This window comes from Gymnoscopelus microlampas (assembly GCF_963454915.1).
Source record: "Gymnoscopelus microlampas genome assembly, chromosome: 18".
Classification (NCBI taxonomy): Eukaryota; Metazoa; Chordata; class Actinopteri; order Myctophiformes; family Myctophidae; genus Gymnoscopelus; species Gymnoscopelus microlampas.
The window spans coordinates 36,588,726-36,608,162 of record NC_139955.1 but is presented as its reverse complement, the minus strand read 5'-3'; the positions used below and the strand labels follow the sequence as shown (position 1 = coordinate 36,608,162).

At 43.9% G+C, this 19,437-nt stretch overlaps 1 protein-coding gene across 2 annotated transcripts in view; it reads left to right on the top strand.

The window, feature by feature from the left end:
- The window catches only part of tnmd (tenomodulin), a gene marked incomplete at its 5' end in the record, with an annotated part of 63,022 nt that extends 53,256 nt beyond the window's left edge, over positions 1-9,766 (top strand). For both annotated transcript variants that reach the window (XM_084085673.1, XM_084085672.1), the window contains one exon: positions 8,333-9,766. In XM_084085673.1, the coding sequence (XP_083941799.1) occupies positions 8,333-8,542 (210 nt within the window). In that variant the 3' untranslated portion in view covers positions 8,543-9,766. The remainder of the gene's footprint in view (positions 1-8,332) is intronic.
- Positions 9,767-19,437: the final 9,671 nt, after the last annotated feature.

Sequence of the window (19,437 nt, the reverse complement as noted above, 5' to 3'; positions counted from 1 at the left end):
ATTCTTCCTTTTTCAATCAACACGAAATGCTTGTAATTGATTTTGTATCTGATGAACCACTTAAAGGAGAATTTTGGACTAAGTTTTTCTTACCTTTTCTATGATGTTATGATATCTTAGGATGAATGGTACAGTAGAAGATTTTCATAACTCTATCCTGGGTTCACCACAGCTTAAAACGTGCGCGGATAGGCCTTGCGTTAGATCACATATTTTAATAGCTTTTTTTCTTTCTTTTTTTTTAGATCTGACGTTCATAGTGACAGAACACTGTCAAAAAAAAGAAGAAAAAAAAAATTAAGTCTCGCTAGACGAGATTGAAATATCGAGATTTCAATCTTGTCTAGTGAAAAAAAAAAGGTATTAAAATATGTGATCTAACGCAAGGCCTATCCGCGCACGTTTTAAGCTGTGTCAGACCAGGGATGGAGACATTTTCTACTGTACCATTCATCCTAAGATATCATATCATAACATCATAGAAAAGGTAAGAAAAGCTTAGTCCAAAATTCTCCTTTAAGCTAGGTTAAGCTAGGAGTTTCTTTGGGTAAAATAAGTGTTAAATATCTCTATATTCTGATGGTACTCATTGCTATGGAGTGTTTGTTCAGTAACAGGAGTTGCCATGTCTCTCCAGCTCTTTATTAAAGAGAAAATGCATTTTCAGGTCGGGATACCAATTTTATCCAGTCAGGATAGAGAACTCAGTCAGGATACAGATTAAACAAGTGAATCACTAACCCTACATTTAAGCCCTATACGTTGTTGTACAACGGTGTCGTGGAAAAATAGCGAAAATAGCTTATCTGCAAGCTTACAGTGTGTCGCCTCACCATGTGTCATGAGGTTGTAGACCGGCTATTTTTGCTTTTCTTAAAAATGTATTTAATCGATTGGCTCGATTAACTGCTTCACCCTGGAGTGTTGTAGAGTAGAACCACACAGACACTAGGAGACACAGTCCCTCCTTCCATGTGCTCAGGCTGTACTTCAGACTCTCTCTGCATATAAATCGCTCACTAATTGATGTTAAAACAGACTTGGTGCACCAGAGGGCATAGCAATTGCTCTATATATCTCTGTAAGTAAGGCCAGTTCATTGAAGACTCCCTTAATGTCTCTCGGTTAATTGAGAGGAATATCCAGCGTTCAAAGGCAGCAAACTTCTCCCTGCATGGCTTCCGTTAAGAATCTCTTCTTCTTACTTTATTTCTGAAGCAGCGGCAATCACTGCACAAAGGCCGACTCCCAAGGTCACTCATTACTGAATAGATACCGCCACAGTTATTAATTTAGCATTAATTATGAAAGCGTATAAAAAAGAACGGTGCGGCCAAACGGCATATTTTGGAGCGCTGCGCGTAAACCAACTCGATACTGTATATTTAATTATCCTTGACTCGAAGAGAAGATCACATGCAGACACTGCATACACTGAACATTATGCAGTCAGTCACACAGTCGTGCAAGCACGCCGCATGCACGCGCACACGCACACACACACGCACACACACACACACACACACACACACACACACGCACACAAACATAATGCCTCATTCAACACAGACAATGTCTGGGGCTGTCTCAGTGGCCACTAAAGCTAAATTCGAGGATAATGAGCTGAGCTCTGTCTTCTCCGCAGAGCAGTAAAGAAACAGCGAGAGACACGCAGTGCAATGAGACGCCCTATAATATTATTAGCATTTATCAGGCCAGTCCCAGGAACACCTCCCCGCCGCACTCAACAACCGCGCCCACGATACGCGTCTTCTTCTCCCTCATCTTCTGTGGCTTGGCTGCTTTGCACCGCCATGCAATTAAAACATACCAAGGGGGATGAAAAACTGTTCGGCTTTTGAAATGGTCCACCTTTATCAACTGAGTAATGCATACCCGCCGCAGCGGCAATGAAAGACCACATCCAGCCCAGTGTTTGTGGGCCTGGCGATAACAAAGGCCTTTGTGACCAAGCAGAGAGGGAAAAGGCAGCGGACTGGAATTGGTAGGCGGATCCCCCCCCCAGCCCCATGCCAGTAGGATGCCACATGTATTATCCCAGACATTTTTATTCCGGAGGCAGCAGCAGCAGCAACTCGTTGCAAACAGGTGCACGCACGCACGCACACACACACGCATAGAAATGTGTGAGTGCACAAACGCAAAAAGATGGACACACCTGGACCCTTGCAGTGGCTGCATTTTGAGTCCATTTTTTGACTTTTTACTGTGTACCATTTCTCTTTATCTTAATCTATTTACCTCTCTTTCTTTACCCTATACCTCTCTCTCTCTCTCTCTCTATCTCTCTCTCACACAAACATCCCCTTTGATGTGCCATGGTCTTTCATCCACCTTTCATAGGTCTGAATCCCATCACTGAGCTGCCTCTTCCCATACTGCACTCCTCTCTCTCTCTCTCTCTCTCTTGTATTTTTTTTTTTTTTAGGCAGAATAATCATTAGCGTCCTTGTGACAGAGGTTGGCAGATATATGGGGGTGACCTTTTAGCCACGGCTGCCACATTTGTAGCCTGGTGTGTAGCAGAGCCAGAGCCCTGGATATCTCCAACTGAATAACTATCACCCGACAGTGTGCTGGAGGAATGGCACCACCGTCCTTGACCCAAATAGCGAGGATGGGCTTCCAATATGATTGGACCATGCTTCAGCACACACACACACGCACGCACGGTTTTGGACAGTGGTGGAAAAAGTACTCAAATGTTTTACTTAAGTAAAAGTATCAATACTGCAAAGTAGAAGTAAAGGAAAAGATCGGAATTAAAAATGTACTTGCGGAAAAGTACAAAAGTAAAAGTACTAAAATGTTTGAAAATAGGAGATCTACAAGCTCACAAACTGTACCTCAAAACTGTACTTCAGTACAGTACTTGAGTAAATGTACTTAGTTACTTTACACCACTGGTTTTGGAGTGCATAAGTTGTGTTTTATACTTCGTCGTACAATGGCGTTGCGTGGCAAAAATAGCCGATCTACAAGCTCACAATGTGTCGCACCACAGTGCATTTTGGAGAGATTTCACACATTTATATGTATCACCTAAAATGAGTCTTGACATGCCCAGACGATTTCACTTCCTGATCTTGGACCAACTTTCTCACCAAAAGGTTGTAGTTTGAAATCAGTACATCGTGTCGCTATGGCAACCAGGTGGGCTACAAAGGCAATGTAAAGTGGAAAGCGGGCACGGTGACCTTCACCTGTCAAACCAAATCAAGAGAAGATTTCAAGAGAAGATTTCGAATTTCACCCTCAAAATTAATTTGATTTCTCAAAAACGGTCTATGGTGCTTTTGAAATCAATGTTTAACACTACAGGTTGGTACTGGAAAACATTAAACGAAGGTAAATGGTAAATGGTGCATGTATATAGCGCTTTTATCCAAAGTGCTTTACATAGATTGTGCATTACATTCACCCATTCACACACACATTCATATACCGATGGCGGAGGAAACCATGCGAGGCACCAACCTGCTCATCGGGAGCAATTAGGGGTTCAGCGTCTTGCTCAAGGACACTTCGGCGCTAACTCTGAGGGAGCCTGGGATTAAACTGGGAACCTTGCGGTTGCCATCCGGCTGCTCTACCGGCCACTGAGCCACTGCCGCCCCATGAAAAAAGCTAGAAAACACTGAAGGGGGCACTAAGTGTGTGTATGTGGTCCTTGTGGTAGCATCTCTGCTCAGAGAGAGCCAACTAGCTTGTCACTAAACCACATGAATCCTAGCGTAGCCTATTCTGGGCATGTCATAACAGGCGAACATTTGGGGAAAATAGGGAAACGTTCTGCAAGTATTCACCGATAATAGCAGACCTACAAGCTCACTAGGCGTAGTTTGATTGATTGATTGAATACTTTATTAGAAAGAATTGTAAACAGCACGAGGTACAGTCAGACATTTGAGCTAAAAGGATAACAAAAAAAGTTCCATTGTGGTCCTTTTGTGGTATTCAATTCATCAACATAGTATCAACATAATATAAAATAACACTCAACAAATATAAAACACTAAATGCACAGTCAGAGTAGAAAAAGGGAAAAGAATAATAAGGAAAAAACTGTAGGCCGTGAATGCCATCACCTTTCAATGGGAGAAGTGAGTTTACCTCCCCGTTGGCCTCCTGAGAAATGGATTTTCAGGCCTGTTTTGAAGGAAGCCAGAGATCCACATTTTTTAAGGGATGGTGTTAGGGCATTCCACACTTTGGTGGCAGTGCAGTAGAAAGAGAATCTAATTTACCCATGTTTGTTCTATAGGTGGGTACCAGATCGTTGATGTCACTCCCTCTAGTATTGTGGCTATCGGTGTCACTCACTTTGGTAGTTAGTAGTTAGTCAGGTTCTAGAGGGCATTGAGGGAGAGCCCTCAATGCCCTATCTTGAAAAGCAATCCCATTTTTAATTGCTTAACCCTGTCATCTACTGTACCCTGAGCCATCCCAGACTAGCAAAAATGTGTTACAAATAGGTGTGTCATGACAAGGGTTGTGGCGTGTTGTGAGCATTCTGATGTAAAACAAAGTATATAGGGCTTTAAGTGATTAAAGCTGCAATCCGTAAGTTTTATGTCCTACCAGGTATTCGAACATGGGTCCCCAAAATGTTCTACTGCTGAGTAAAGCCTGTTTGAGCAGAGGATTTATTACGCTTTTTGAGCTTCATGCAATGCCACTTGTCAACCAGGAGCGGTCCTACCCAACAACAGTCGTATTAAGTATCGTATTAAGATACTTCACCATACAGATTGGTCAAAATAATGTTTAATTCACACACAAAAAGTTATGGATTGCAGCTTTTACGTGGTTAAGTGAACCAGCAGTTATTTCTCTATGTGCATACATTACTATCTTCATCATCAGACTGTGGAATGATCAGTTCAGGAAATCGTTTAAACATTGGTAGCAAAGCCTTTCATACACTGTGTGTGTGTGTGTGTGTGTGTGCGTGTGCGTGTGCGTGTGTGTGTGTGTGTGTGTGTGTGTGTGTGTGTGTGTCTAGTGAGAGTAAAACCCCTGGGGAGCGCACAGCGGAATATGAGACATCTTGTCTCTGGCGTTTTAATTTGATATCAGAGAGGACGTGATGAGCTCGGCTATGAGATTTAATAACATATCCCGGCATGTGCTTCAAGCCCATGAAGAGTGGCAATCAGTGTGTGTGAAATAGCACCAACAAGTGTGGAAATTAAAGGAGTCATGCTTTGATTCGCTACATCTTATTGAATGACTGACAAAGTTTTCTACTTGACAGACTCATTCATATCGTATGCCTCTTAATATGCATGAAGGTGTGTGTGTGTGTGTGTGTGTATGTGTGTGTGTGTGTGTGTGTGTGTGTGTGTGTGTGTGTGTGTGTGTGTGTGTGTGTGTGTGTGTGTGTGTGTGTGTGTGTGTGTGTGTGTGCGAGTGCATGTCTGTGTAATGAAATCAGATGCAGCAAGGGGGTAATGACTTTTACTCTTCATTAATGCTGCATGTTTGTGACTGACTGCCTGAGATTTCCCAAGGTGCACCATTCTTATCACCACAGCATCCCACCAGAGGTAGGAAACTCAAAGCTAGAGTGATTAATATGTGCCCTCTGTTTTAAAAAAGGATAGCTTTGATTAATTGTCTCTGAGGAGCAATACTACCTATTGGCTATTTGTTTTGATAAATGCAACATCATTTGAATAAAATATTTTCTTATTTTTTCCGGGGCTAGCGCTCATGATCTCGTAAGCGTCACACTTTGGGCTGTGAGAAGCAGATAAGATTATCATTGGTCCATTGACAGCCTTTGTGTTCTTTCCATAATAGATTGTTGCCTGGGAGCTGATGACCCTAAACTCGACTAAAATAATAAATCATTAATTGCCTAGCTGACTTTGTCAGAGCAATAAATCAAGCACACCTTACACATCATCTTTTTCTCCTTCTCTATGTGTTGTCCCCTGTGTTACCAGCATGTAATTTAACTCCATTTATCATCGCTCTCTGAACAGTTGGGATGGGACTCGTGATTTGAATCCTACTGCTGCTTTTTTTTTGTGAGACATGCAGGTTAAGAAGTTATGGTGAGATACCAGCCACAAAAGAAAATGTACCCATCTGTAGTCTGCACTCACTGTACCTAAAAGGAGTAGCTGGTCCAGTAACCTTATTTGAACAACTTTACTACGTGAACCTTAGCGTCCCAATAGAACACATTTCTTGTTTACTAACATTACTGGGTGTGTGCGCATTCAGGGGGCAAACCGCTTTGACTGAAACGCTCACATCTGATAAGACTGTAATCAGATGTTGCATGACCGGGTTCAGCTGGAGTAGCGAGCTGCAGTGCGTGATCACGTGACCTCAAGTACAAGTCCAACTAGAAAGATGTGTTCCAGATATGCTGTGAATAGTTGTGCAGAAACCTGTCTATTCTGGGCATGTCATAATAGGTGAATATTCAGCGAAAATGGGGAGGGGGGGGGGGGGGGTGGTAGGAAGAGAGGGAGACTGGGAGGTGGAGGGAGGTACGGACAGGGAGAAGAGAGGGAGGTTATTTCACCCACACAATGATCCGGTCAATACTAGGTTCTGATGGTGAACAAAATTGCAGCTAGTTTTTAAATAAAACAAGAATATATATGTATAATTTTACCTTTAACAACCTAAATATGCCCAAAAAATAGGGACGCCAGGTTGAAAGTGGACAGTGGAAGGGAGGATTAGAGGTCAAAGCCATGTGTTGTGTTCCCGTGGGTCCAGTTCTCTCATAAGCCTATAGGCTGGAACAATGGCCCTGACATCCTCTATTCCCCACAGAGGACTTATGTTTTGTTCTAGACTAGAGAGACCGTTGCAAGTAGCCGACTCATTGTAAGCATGGTATAGAGAATGATGCCAGCTCGCGCCGGACGTGGAGGTCCAAGAAGGCCTTTGACTCTTCCATCCAGGCTGTTTAACAAGACAGTGCTGAATCGTCTCAGAGGATTCATTTGCTACAGGAGATTGAAATGTGGTCAAACACGCACCGAGGGCAGCCGCCGCCTCAACTAGTGGGGCGAGTTAAGTGGCACTTCTCTGAACCCTATTTGGAGTTGCTCTTGATCAAAAGGCATGGCACTCGGCCCCCACGAGTCTAGAGAGGGCATGAACCAACCAGCACAATGGAAAAAGCCAAGGGCCATTAATTCTACCCAATTTACCTTGCGTTTGGGTTTCATTTGGCCCCTCTATAAATTCAGAGGCAGCCAGTGAGAGCAAATGAAAGGATTCTTGTTAGGCGATCATTACTCTGCTAATTGCTTTAGGAATGTGCCATCCACTTAAAGTCAAGGTCAGAGGGAGGGCGCCACGATGTAGCCAGCGCTAATCTGAACGCTCTAATGGAGGAGGGGCTAGCATTTTGGTGCAGAGTGTGGGCCGCGACCGGGGGAGTAGGAGGTCAGAGATGAAAGAAATAGTGTAATTATGCTGGTAACCACCAGCGTTAGAGTCCCTTTGATTGAAGATGGCCCTGGTGGTGGAGCCAAGATCACTGGGTCAGAGAACGGAACGCCGGACAGCCAGGAGTACCGCAACCTCTGGCGTAATGGAAAGGTCAAGGGTATATCATCATGTTTTATGCTCCTGGAGCTTAAATCAAGGTGTCCCACTTTCACCGCCATCATGTTACCTTTGTCACACGGCCATCAAGTACGGCACAACTTTGCGTGACACATAAATTCTAACATGTTTCATATACAGTATATCCTCCTTGCCTACAACCAAAGCAGGAGCATCAATTCACAGAGTCAAATCCACTGTCCTGCAGTGTTAATTTCGTCGAAGAAAACTATGACGGAAAATGTTGGTCGATTATTTTCACTGACAAAAAAATTATAAAAACTAAGCTATGATGACTAAAACTAAGACAATATTGTCAACAAATAAAAACTAGACTCAAATGTTAGGGGGGGACTAGTGGAGAAGAGATCCAATAGAACTGAAAGACAAGTCATTTTATGTTTGGTTGCGCTCGGGTGTTGCGCTCTGAAAATAGCAGATCTACAAGCTCACAACACGTCGCTCTGCGGCGCGCTGTGAGCTTGTAGATCGGCTATTTTCAGCACGCAAACAAGTGCAAAATCTGCCATTATGACGCCACGACGGCCCATCAAAATACAGTTCTGTCGCCGAAATCAACTGTACATTCAGTCGACTAAAATCATATATTTAGTCGACTAAAACTAGACAAAAACGTTTCAGATTACTAAAATATCACTAAAACTAAATTAAATGTTATTCAAAAGACTATGAATAAACGGCTCTAATTGGGACCCGCTCTTCTTTTCAGAGAGACGTTGGAATTGAGCTGGACAACCGTCTAGATGACAATGGCTATTGCTGCCAGTACTGTCGCCGTGGTTACCGCTACTGCAGACGCTACCACGAACCCCTGGGAGGTTTCAACCCATATCCATACTACTATCAAGGGGGACGGGTCATCTGTCAGATCGTCATGCCTTGCAACTGGTGGATTGCCCGTATGCTGGGGAGGATCTGAGTTGGAAATGTGTGATCTGGTGAAAATAAGGTTCATGTCATTTTTGGTGCTATTCTCTCACAAGTCAATATTACCAAAATAATCCATTGCCCTTTTAGTATCCAATGATCACACCTAGGGCTGGGTAATATGGGAAAAATAATGAATATCAAAATCACCTGAAGAACTTCCGATACTGTTAAATATTACGATATCTGTATCGAAAACCACACATGCAATTATCAGCTGACATTCCAAAGCATTTCAAAAATCTGAAGTAGCAGTTGCTTTGTGGTGTTAATTTAGACAACAAAATTGTGGATCATGATTCAAAATATTACGAAATAATCCCAAGACATGATTACAATGATAGACGATAAGCGATAAATACTGATACATTACTCAGCCCTAAGCACACCAAATATGTGTTTGTCTCAACAGCCTGAGTCAAGTTGGGAATTGCGATTCTTTCTTGAAAACGCTGTGCATTTTGAAATGCTTATCAAGCGATTTAAGAACGGATCGTATTCATGCAGTGTCATCCTGTGCACTGTTGTGCTTTGTGTTTTGAAAACTATCTTACAGTGTTTTTATAAAAATTCTGCTCTGCATTTTGTTTTCCTCGGGGGTTACAAAGCAAAGCTTTTTATCTTGATTTTCTGGAGTATTTTGTATTTTGTACTGTATATACACTACAAGAATTGTACAACTTCTACCATAATTATTACATAATGCTAGACATTTCATTAAATATATATCATCTCTGTTTTTAGAACTGAGTCGAGTCAACAAGTTATAATCAAACAAGCTTCACATTATCTGCCTCTTCTCCTTGAATTAGCGCTACAATTTGTTTCTGTGGTTATTGTTTTACTGTGCATTGTTTCATAGCAAGCTTTAAGATGTGTTCAATAGTGCCCCAATTAAAACTGCCATATCTCTGGGAAAGTTCCAGCATTTGCAGTCTGCCTTAAACCAAGCATCAATGTTCTCGTAACTGATTTGGTCTTCAGAATAACAAAGTGGAGGCATTAAAAAAGCAAAACTGAATCGCATCTGTCTTTTTTTTAAGTACTGTGTTTCCTTAAATCCAAAATAATTTCCTGGTGCATGTCTAATCAGCTGCTGATGTAGAAGCAGGGTACACCTGCAAGGGTTTGAATTTGGTGCAACGCTGTCAGACATCTCTGTCATGCTTCCCTTGTAACCATAAACATTTGAATTCAATTAAATGGTATGTCCTGATGTCCTGACTAGTAGAATCAGCAACTTACTATTGTTTCAGTTTCCTTCCACCTACAATGCCTTGAAGGCATTGTAGGTGAGGAAACTGAAACATTAGTAAGTTCCATATCACAATAAACACTTAGTACACTCGCTGTTTCGAAAAATGCAAACAGCTGGACTGTTTTGCCAGAACAATACAAACAATACAACTGCTTTGATGGCAGAAATCAGCAGTTTCACCATAAGAATTGTCTTTGAAAGACTATAAGATAGTTCCAAATCCAGAGGGGGAGGAAGCTTTGCCAAGCCACAATTGTAACACCTTGATCATTATATAAAAGTATGTACAAATTATCCATAACAACAACAACCCTGTCATCCCCATTTTGGTGACATTTTAAAATGTATTCACAAATTCTTAAAAATGTCCAAAACTATAACTGATCATGTAGACTACTTGCATGTGATCTTACCTCACATCATTACCTGATTGCAGAGGAGTATCAATTTAACACACAACAGTCACCCACTTTCCAACAAAACAACATCATTGTGATTCCTTTGGGAGCTTTCAACAAACCTGCCAGCTGGGCTATATTCTTAAATGAATAACGCTTTCAGTTTTCTTCTCTAGGCGTTTTGAGTTGGCAGTGACAGACCACACATGGGTGTTGGGTTTCAGAACACCTTACTTTCCGATAACTTATTACCTGAATCTCCTTCATTATAGTTTAACATTCAGGCATTAAAAGCTGTATAAGCGATGACATTTTAATCTTCAACTTCAATGAACCTCAAAAGAATGTTTGTAGTAACTGGCTCTAACTGACATCCATGGAGTAACTTGCAATGTTTAAGTGTGATGCATTATGTGTACAGTATCCTCATCTGTGACCTCGTCCTTCACTCTGGGACTCGGTCACAAAACATTGACATCCAGTAAAGACGGGGTGCTAAAATCATATTCCAGAAGCGCGTTCCTGATCTGCTGTTCGGGAACGTGCTTCAGTGTTAAAGGTTGTCAGAACTCCTGATTTAAACAGTCGTTGCACAGCAGAAGATCATTTTACCACCCCGTCCTTACTAAAGATGTCTGTAGGAACTTTGGACTACCTTTACATTTTTGAAAACGAAGTTGGGAAACAGGGCAAAGATAGACAGTTTCGCCCAGCCACCAAATGTGGATGGCAATGCTATGCGACGGAGTCCCGGAGCTACACCGAAGGGGGAGGTCACAGATGGGTCGTTTCTCGTCTTCTAATTGAGTGTCGACGGTGACACGATGCTATGACTTATTACTCAATGTCACACTGTCAGTGATATTGATGCCTAATGCAATGAAACAAATTAATGCGAAAATGGGGGCAAGACATATTATACTATGTAAATGTGTAAAGAATGTTCGTAAATGGGGCACAGGCTGCAACCAAATTGTATTTCAAATCAATAATGTCAATGGCCTGAAGCAACATGTCGAGTAAAAAAAATTGTGGTACGAGTTAACAAATGCAATAATTGCAAACATACTTCAAATAAACTGACACGGGTGGTGCTAAGTCCCTGAGGCCATACTGAGAAGTTCATAAAATCAGTGTTATGAGTTTTGGTTGATACTATTTCTCGCCTTTCCCACATCAAATGGTGGTTAGCTTTTATTAAACAGATACAGCACAGTCAGGGTGCTCTTGGCGCATGGGCGTATGGACAATGGAAAGGTTTGTGAAAAGGCATAAACTGCTAGTAAGAGTCTGTTATTTGTTACAGTTACCAAGGTCCCTGCGGACACTCAGGGGGGGGCGGGGTCTTTTGTGTAGTTGTGGGAGTAAATTGCATGGGGAGCCTTGAGAGTCATTTTTGAATAGGATGGCATCTAACCCTGAGTGGAGAGACTGATACAGATACATTATTGCTCGATTCCTGACATCTTTTCATGCCTTGTTGCGATGAAAGTCTCGTATCGATCGTGAAAGTCAAACTCCAATAAATGTACATCCCCCTCATAATTGATTTCACTTGTTAGTAATTTCTATTTAATCAGCGAGAGTTGTTAAGACTCCAGAAAAGCAGGAGACAAGTCTGTACCGATGCATCCACGTAAAGCCAGCAACCTAATCATCCTCCTCCTCCCCCCAAGATGTGTCTAGGTGCTGTCAAAATGCCCACGTCGTGTACATCCCAGAGCAACAGATTCCTATTCATATGTTGGGTGCTTGGTTTCAGATTACATAAACCTCTAATGCAGTGGTTCTCAACCAGTGGTCCTTGGGGGGGTACCAGGGGGTCCCCAGAGAAATGAGTTAACATAGAGTCACAATCATTTTAATCACTTAGCTTTGTCAAATAGCAGATATACAAGCTCATAGCGTGGCACCGAGTGCCGCGCTATGAGCTTGTAGATCTGCTATTTTTGAAAAAACTTGAAAATGTGTGCATATCTTTGAAATATATGTTTTCAATGCGAACATTTTTAACTCAAATCTTTGCTTCTGGGGGTTCCTGGCACAAAACATTTTCAGATTGGGGTCCGCGGCCAAATGTATTTCAATTTAGGGGTCCTTGGCATGAAAAAGGTTGAAAACCACTGCTCTAATGAGTAGTCTATGTATGTGTAGGTTCAACACTGGCAAATCTGTAAACCCGTGTCAACCATGTGTGCCTCTTCAACAGAAAAAGTAGGAAGAGTAAATAAATAACGCGAGGATCATATTTCAAAAGGTAGCGCTCCCTGTGTAGCCTACCGCCATTACACCCAACCCCCCCCCCCGAGCTTGTTTATTGTCATCTTGATGAGGTGGTGAGAAGAAGGGTGTCTGCACTGCAGCATATAGAGATTACAGTCCATCTACCAGGTTAGTGCCGTTCAAGGGACTCTACCTACTTGGCCTTAGGACTGGCTGGTTATCAAGAAAGTCTGCAAGTGAATTAATTCCTTTTGTTGCTGCATCTAAAAATGCATGGTAACTTCACCTCCAGCTGTTTATTTCCATTTCAGGTTATTACTTATCCATCCGCTCAGTTCCATGGGTTGTTACTCCGAAGCTGGGAGAGAGAGTGTAAACCAGTCAAAAGAGTGACTTGGGGAAAACAGTTCTCTCTGCATGTCACAAGCAAGGCTGCAGTGCTTCTTTTAAAGACATGTATTACCAGTGCCATCTTGTGGAGCTAGCGGTGCATTGATTCATCCTACAGGTTTGCATGTGTTATCTGAACAATTCACACACCTATTAAACCAGCTGTCGATAAAATCGTGTATTATTCTTCTGTAGATAAAAAATGAAGCACTTGACTTTTCAGGATTATGTGGTCCTAAAACATTGTAATCTAAAATCGGGTGTAGGTAATCGAGACAAAACACAATGCGGGCATGCAATACCCATGAAACTCCGGGCAACGACTTGTTTTTTTAAATCTCCGAATTGTTCCAGTCAGTCTGGTGGATCTGGTGGTTAAATAATCTCTCATTTCTCTCTCTCTACCATTCCTGCGAGGGGCTGGAGGCACAATAATGTCAGCCGTCATCCTTCAACAGCTCCCACTGTGAGAGGCTGCAATGGCACGGCAGTAAACACTTGCGCTGTGTCACTGGCTGCAGGCGACACAGAAATAGTCCTCCTCTCTCCCAGGGCCCTCTCTGCACTCTCTTTCTGCAGGGTCTCTGTCTCACCAGCTAACAGACAAAATGATACTTCCTCCTCACACACGACGAGGGTGTCGATTCAAAATTCACTCATTTTCACTGTCACGTGGCAGAGTAGAAATTAGGCTTGGAAAAAACCCAGGAATAAAGACTGTGCAGACTGTGTTAGTAGCCTTTTCATTATAGTTACATATTCCATTACAATCACTGCTTACCATATGGTGGACTTCCTTTGAACCACTGAGCGGTACGCAAAAAGTGTTTTGCCTTTTACTTTTGTTATTTGAAGTGTATTTGCTGCTCACTGTGCATCTGTTACCATGTTGTTGTTGTTGTTGTTGTTGTTTTCATTTTTTCATTTTTTTATCCCACGATTTTGTAACCCTTATTTTTCACCCGGTGCCGATTTTCTAAGTGATCCTGGGCACTACACTCCCCTCACCAGCCTAGGGAGGCCAGGGCCAAGCTCATGCCTCCTTCAATGCCTGAGAGCCAACTGACCTTCTTGTCACCTGACGGGAGAGTTTCCCTGGTTGGACGTAGCGCGTGGAAGGAACACGTTATTCCAACCAGTTCCCTTCCCCTCCATCAGGCGCCCCGGCTGTCATGGGGGAGGAGTTTAGTGACCAGGATTACTACATGTTTTTGTGAGGGTATCAACTACCCTGAGAGACACGGGGAGAACATGCAAACTCCACACAGAGTAGGCCCTTTTCGCCAACCCCACCTAGGGTATGGGCGCTGATGACGCGGAGGAGGAGACACGCCCCCAGCGCCCACAGTTTTCAGTTTCTTACCATGATAGCGGACTCCTTGGGGTGAAATAGCTGGCGGTGGATCCCGGGCCGGACTGGGGCAATAATTCAAGGCCTGGGGAAGTCTAAAACAAACACAGGCAACAACTCTGCATTTACCACCTACAGTAGCACAGTGATTCTCAACCATTTTAATTTCAAGGACCCCCCAGTTTGACATGCATTAGAGGCTACGGACCCCCATTTAATGGCATTTATATCTCTGGGACCCCAATTTATATTGTAAAATCAATGTTAATTTAACTCTGAGAGTGTACAAATGGAACCAAATGGACCCGTTAGGGTCCATTTGGTTCCATTTGTACACTCTCAGAGTTACAGACCCATAAGGGTCCATTTGGTTCCTAACCAGCCATCATTTAGCTGGGGACCCCCTGGAACTCCCTCAAGGACCCCTGGGGGTCCCCGGACCCCACTTTGAGAACCAATGACCTAGCAAATACCATAAAAATGCAAATTAACAACTTAATTTGAAAAAGCATGAATATGTACTGCACAAAAAAAAGATCTGTCATTAATCAAAGCCTGCTAGATTAGAATCATAGCATACAAACAAACCCGGAATGTGTAACCCGTCACGTACCTGGCAGTTTCTCTGAGATGGGTCCTGGCCGGGGTTTTCCCCACTCTTCTCCCGTTCCACTATCTTCACCTTTACACAGAAGCAAAAGAACAATTTCTCTTTCATTGTGCTGTTGCTTACAAAACCCCTTTCTCCCTTTACAACCGTACTGTGCAAATAACCTATTTGTACAGTGCAGCCAGAAGAGGCCTTACAAAAGGCTGGCCAAATGTACAATCAACAAGATGTGAAAAGAAACACGCTCAGTCTATCCCATATAGTAACTGAGACTGGGAGATGCATCCTACAAAGAATATCCAAACAAAAAACTCCAGGATAGTACTCCAAATAATAAAGGCTTCGCTCTGTCTGTCTATTTATGAATGGTGCATGCCCGTATATAGCACCTTTATCATGTAATGCAATCAATGTAATGCACTTGCATTACATTCAACCATTCATACACACACACACATTCACACAGCAACAGTGGAGGAAACTATGGAAGGTACCATTCTCCTCATTGGGAGCAGTAGGGGTTCAGTGTCTTGCTCACACAGGACACTTCGACACTAAACCCAGGGGGAGCCATGGATCGAACCCAACCGGGAACTTTTCTGATTCACAGGCGGCTTTACCACCTGAGCCAGCCGGCCTATTCTTTCTTTCTGGCTCTGTGTGTGTATGTGTGAAATTGAGAATATATAAATACTAGAGTTTCGGGGGGCTACGCCCCCCTCAACCCCAGCCGCGCACGGGGCCCAGCGTGGCCGTGTGTATATTGGGGGACCCAAATCGCCGGAGTGAAACTGTGGAAATTTTTTTTTGAAAAAGGAAAAAATTTGAAGAAATAATATTTGTTATGTTTCATCCGCCATCAGGGGGTCCGCGGACCCCCTGATGGTCCACTGACCCCCTGTGGAGTGTTGGGACGCGCGGGGACACCCCTGGAACATTGCGGACCATTTCGGTGTTTTTTTTTTTTTTCATGAAGGTGGTTGCTTGTTTCTGGCGCAGGCTGTGCAAACCTGGCAACCCAGCGCATGCTGCCGCACGTTTAAGTGGCGTAGCGTCATGAGGGTGAGTGGGGCCGTGGCTCGGTCAGTGAAGACCCTGTAGTGCGGATGATATGTGGCATAGAGGGGCAGATTGTAAATCCACAGAGGAAACATCCGTGGGCTACCATTGGTTCAGCGATGTGTGCGGTCGCCCTGCGGCCCCTCCTCCTCCTCCACCAATGTGCAGTATTGAGAGCCCTGACATCACAACAATTGGAGCGATGGGCACTGCACTGTGGTTGGTTAGGGTACACCTAGGGCGCAGGTAGAACCCAGTTAAAGCCTGCATGGGCAAACGCAGTTAGGACCCGCCTTGGTCCCACATAAACATGGCTAGTTGGGGCCCACCTAAGGGCCAGGTAGAAGCTACTTATAGCCTGCATGGGCATCGCAGTTGGGACTGAAGTGGATGCCGCTGACATTGCTGACATGGGGTCCATATGGTTTAGCCCACCTTGAAACCATATGGGAACTACGCTGGCATGCTGGCTGTAATGCAAACGCTGCATCATACCTGCAGTGTGTAGTTTGATGTTGTGTGTGTAGCAGATATGCCTGCAGTGTGTAGATCAATGTCCATAGGAAAGTCAATGCCCAGCAGTGTTTTTTTTCCCCAGCAGAGTTTCTAGTGTGTCTGTGTCTCTGTGGAAGAGGTTGCACATGAACTCTGCAGCCGCACTGAGGCGCTCCAACACAAACACTCTGACATTAAGCTGCTTGACACAACAAACATCAGCACCACGCTGCTGTTTGTCCAAAAGACACAATATGTCCTCTCCCACTGACGTCATGTGTTCATTTATCGACAGCCGTACAGACTCCTTTTGACACATTTTACGTCGTTTATCCAGCTCTCACTGACTCTCCACATCGGGCTGTTATTTTGCTGCGATCAAGTCAACGATGTGAGAGATTAGCTATCACAGATGGACGGACAGGGGGTGAAACATAGTCTTGCGCCATGCCTTTCGGCCTGGCGGAGACAATAAAAAACCGAAAGTAAAGGAAATGGCCATTTCTGCAACAGAAGTAGTCAATAAACTATGCTATGAAAACATGGGCCACATTGGCAAAGAATGTAAGAAAGAGGCAATCATGTAGAAAATAGCCGATCTCCAAGCTTACAAAGCCTCTCAACGTGAGGCGTTTCGAGCTTGTAGATCGGCTATTTTCACAATATTTACTTGTGGAACGGAGTCAAACAGAATGGGGGGGTCCCAGATCAAGTACGTGTATTTGTGGGGGGGGGGGGGGGGGGGGGCGGCGTGAAAGGGTTGATAAACACTGCTGTAATCGGAGCGAAATTATCTGAAATTACTACATGACCATAATGCAGCCTAACATGCGTTGCACGTGGCGGTCCTGCCATTACGTTAGTTACTGTAGTTGCTGTGGAGCGACATAGTTCTCCAGAAGACACACACAAACATACACCATGTACAATGGACGAACTGAGCAGCAATGTAGACATTCACCACACGAACGTGCATTGTTGACAAAGTGATTGCACAGGCGCTGCAGGCATGACAACCAGATTAGCGTTAGCGACATGGCAGCTATCACAGCGCCCTGTCCGTCGTGCTGCAACTGCCTGTGATGGCTACAGCAGTAACAGCAAGCTGTCTGCGATGCCATTGTCTGGAGACTGCTCGTAGCGTGACAGGACCAATGAGAGTGAGCGCTGTAGTTGTTGCTAAGATACGGTGGCGTCTCTGCCCCATAGCTTGTAGATCTCTCACACATGATTGGCCTAGGCTGCGTTGCCAGGTCTGACTTTGTGTCTAAGCAATGGTCGGCTTATTTTTGCGCGCCTTTGGGCTCGTTTGCATTGTGCGCACGGCAGCGCTTGTTTAGCGTACGTCAGCGCGACGTGGCAACGGACGTGGCAACGTGAAAGGTGATTGGCTGGTGAAAAGAAACACCCGACGTTACACCAGAAATGGTGCCTGGAGAAAATGGTGACCAAAAAAAAAGTTTGGAAAAAAAGGAAAAAAACCCCGCAGCGGCTGCCAGCTGTTGTGGTGATGAGGTCGTGCGCACGGTAAACGGTACGAAGCTGCTTCCACTTCCGTTGTGTCCGACATTTGGTGAGTAGAATTAATTATGTTGCGAGGTGGGAACGGTGTAGTGAGGCATGCCAGGTGCCCTACGCGAAACGTAAATTCAGGCCGCCCGCCGTGGCGACAGTGTTGGCGACATGTGGTCTGACGGTGTTGTGTTTAGTCGATCACAGAGCTGTGGGGTGTCACCACCGAGGGCGCGGAAGTTGCTCGGCATTTATATAGTTAGATATGAGAGAGAGAAAGAGAGAGAGAGAGGGCTCTGTCTGTGTATGTGTGAAATTGAGAATATATATTGAGAATATATAAATATGTGAGAGAGAGAGAGAGAGAGAGAGAGAGAGAGAGAGAGAGAGAGAGAGAGAGAGAGAGAGAGAGAGAGAGAGAGAGAGAGACAGCGAGAGAGAGAGAGAGAGAGAGAGAGAGAGAGACTGTATCATGTACATATTTTAAATAGCATTATTGGGAGTGCAGTCGTGCACTTTAAAATGTACAATTAACACAAAGGTCTACCCCATTCTCACAAGTAGGCCTGCTATGCACCTTCACAGTATGTGTGATGATAACTGGTGCAGCATAGCACTCAGCCTAATCATTGCACCTATTTCCATAGATGCTAGTTGGGCTACGTTATTTTCTTGTTAAAGGTACTAGACCATACCCGGTCGGCGCAGCGCATCCGTGGGGGGATATGCGCACATGATCTGGCAACCCGGGAGGCAGTTCGTCCCATAGCTGGGCAGCCCCGTAACCATGGCGACAGTGTTTGACACAAAAACGCTAATAAGAAGCTAAGATTTGATGAAATTGAAAAACGGGATTCACAGTTGCGTTCAGATGGTAATGGTCACAGTTCAACACTTTTAACTAACGGTAACCACTGACCTCTGCTACAAACAGCCCAACTGTGACAGTGTTGGCTCTGAACATTTTTGTTTTAAGCGTCTAATTCAAGGGCCTTTCTTTTGCTCTATTTGTATTATATTTTGTCACATTATGAGGTTCCAGTGTGTCACTGTCAGCGTGGCTCAGCAACACGTTCTGTTTCCACGCACGTCGGTCAAAGCAGAACAAACAGGCATGGCGGTTAATTTGAGCGGTACGCAAGTATCAACGTTGCCAGGTTTTGCGAGAGAAACAAGTCCCAAAAAATAAGCAATATTCTTTTCAAACATATTACAACAAATTAATCTTGTATGGGGGTAACTGGCACAAATATTTTCAGATGGGGGTCTACAAACAAATACATTAATTTGGGGGTCGTTGACATACAAACAAACCCGGAATGTGTAACCCGTCACGTACCTGGCAGTTTCTCTGAGATGGGTCCTGGCCGGGGTTTTCCCCACTCTTCTCCCGTTCCACTATCTTCACCTTTACACAGAAGCAAAAGAACAATTTGTGTTTGACACAAAAACGCTAACACAAAAACGCTAATAAGAAGCTAAGATTTGATGAAATTGAAAAACGGGCTTCACAGTTGCGTTCAGATGGTAATGGTCAATGGCTGTGTGCAAAATCAGAGCAATTGGTCCAGCCAGTGAGGAGAACCGGGTA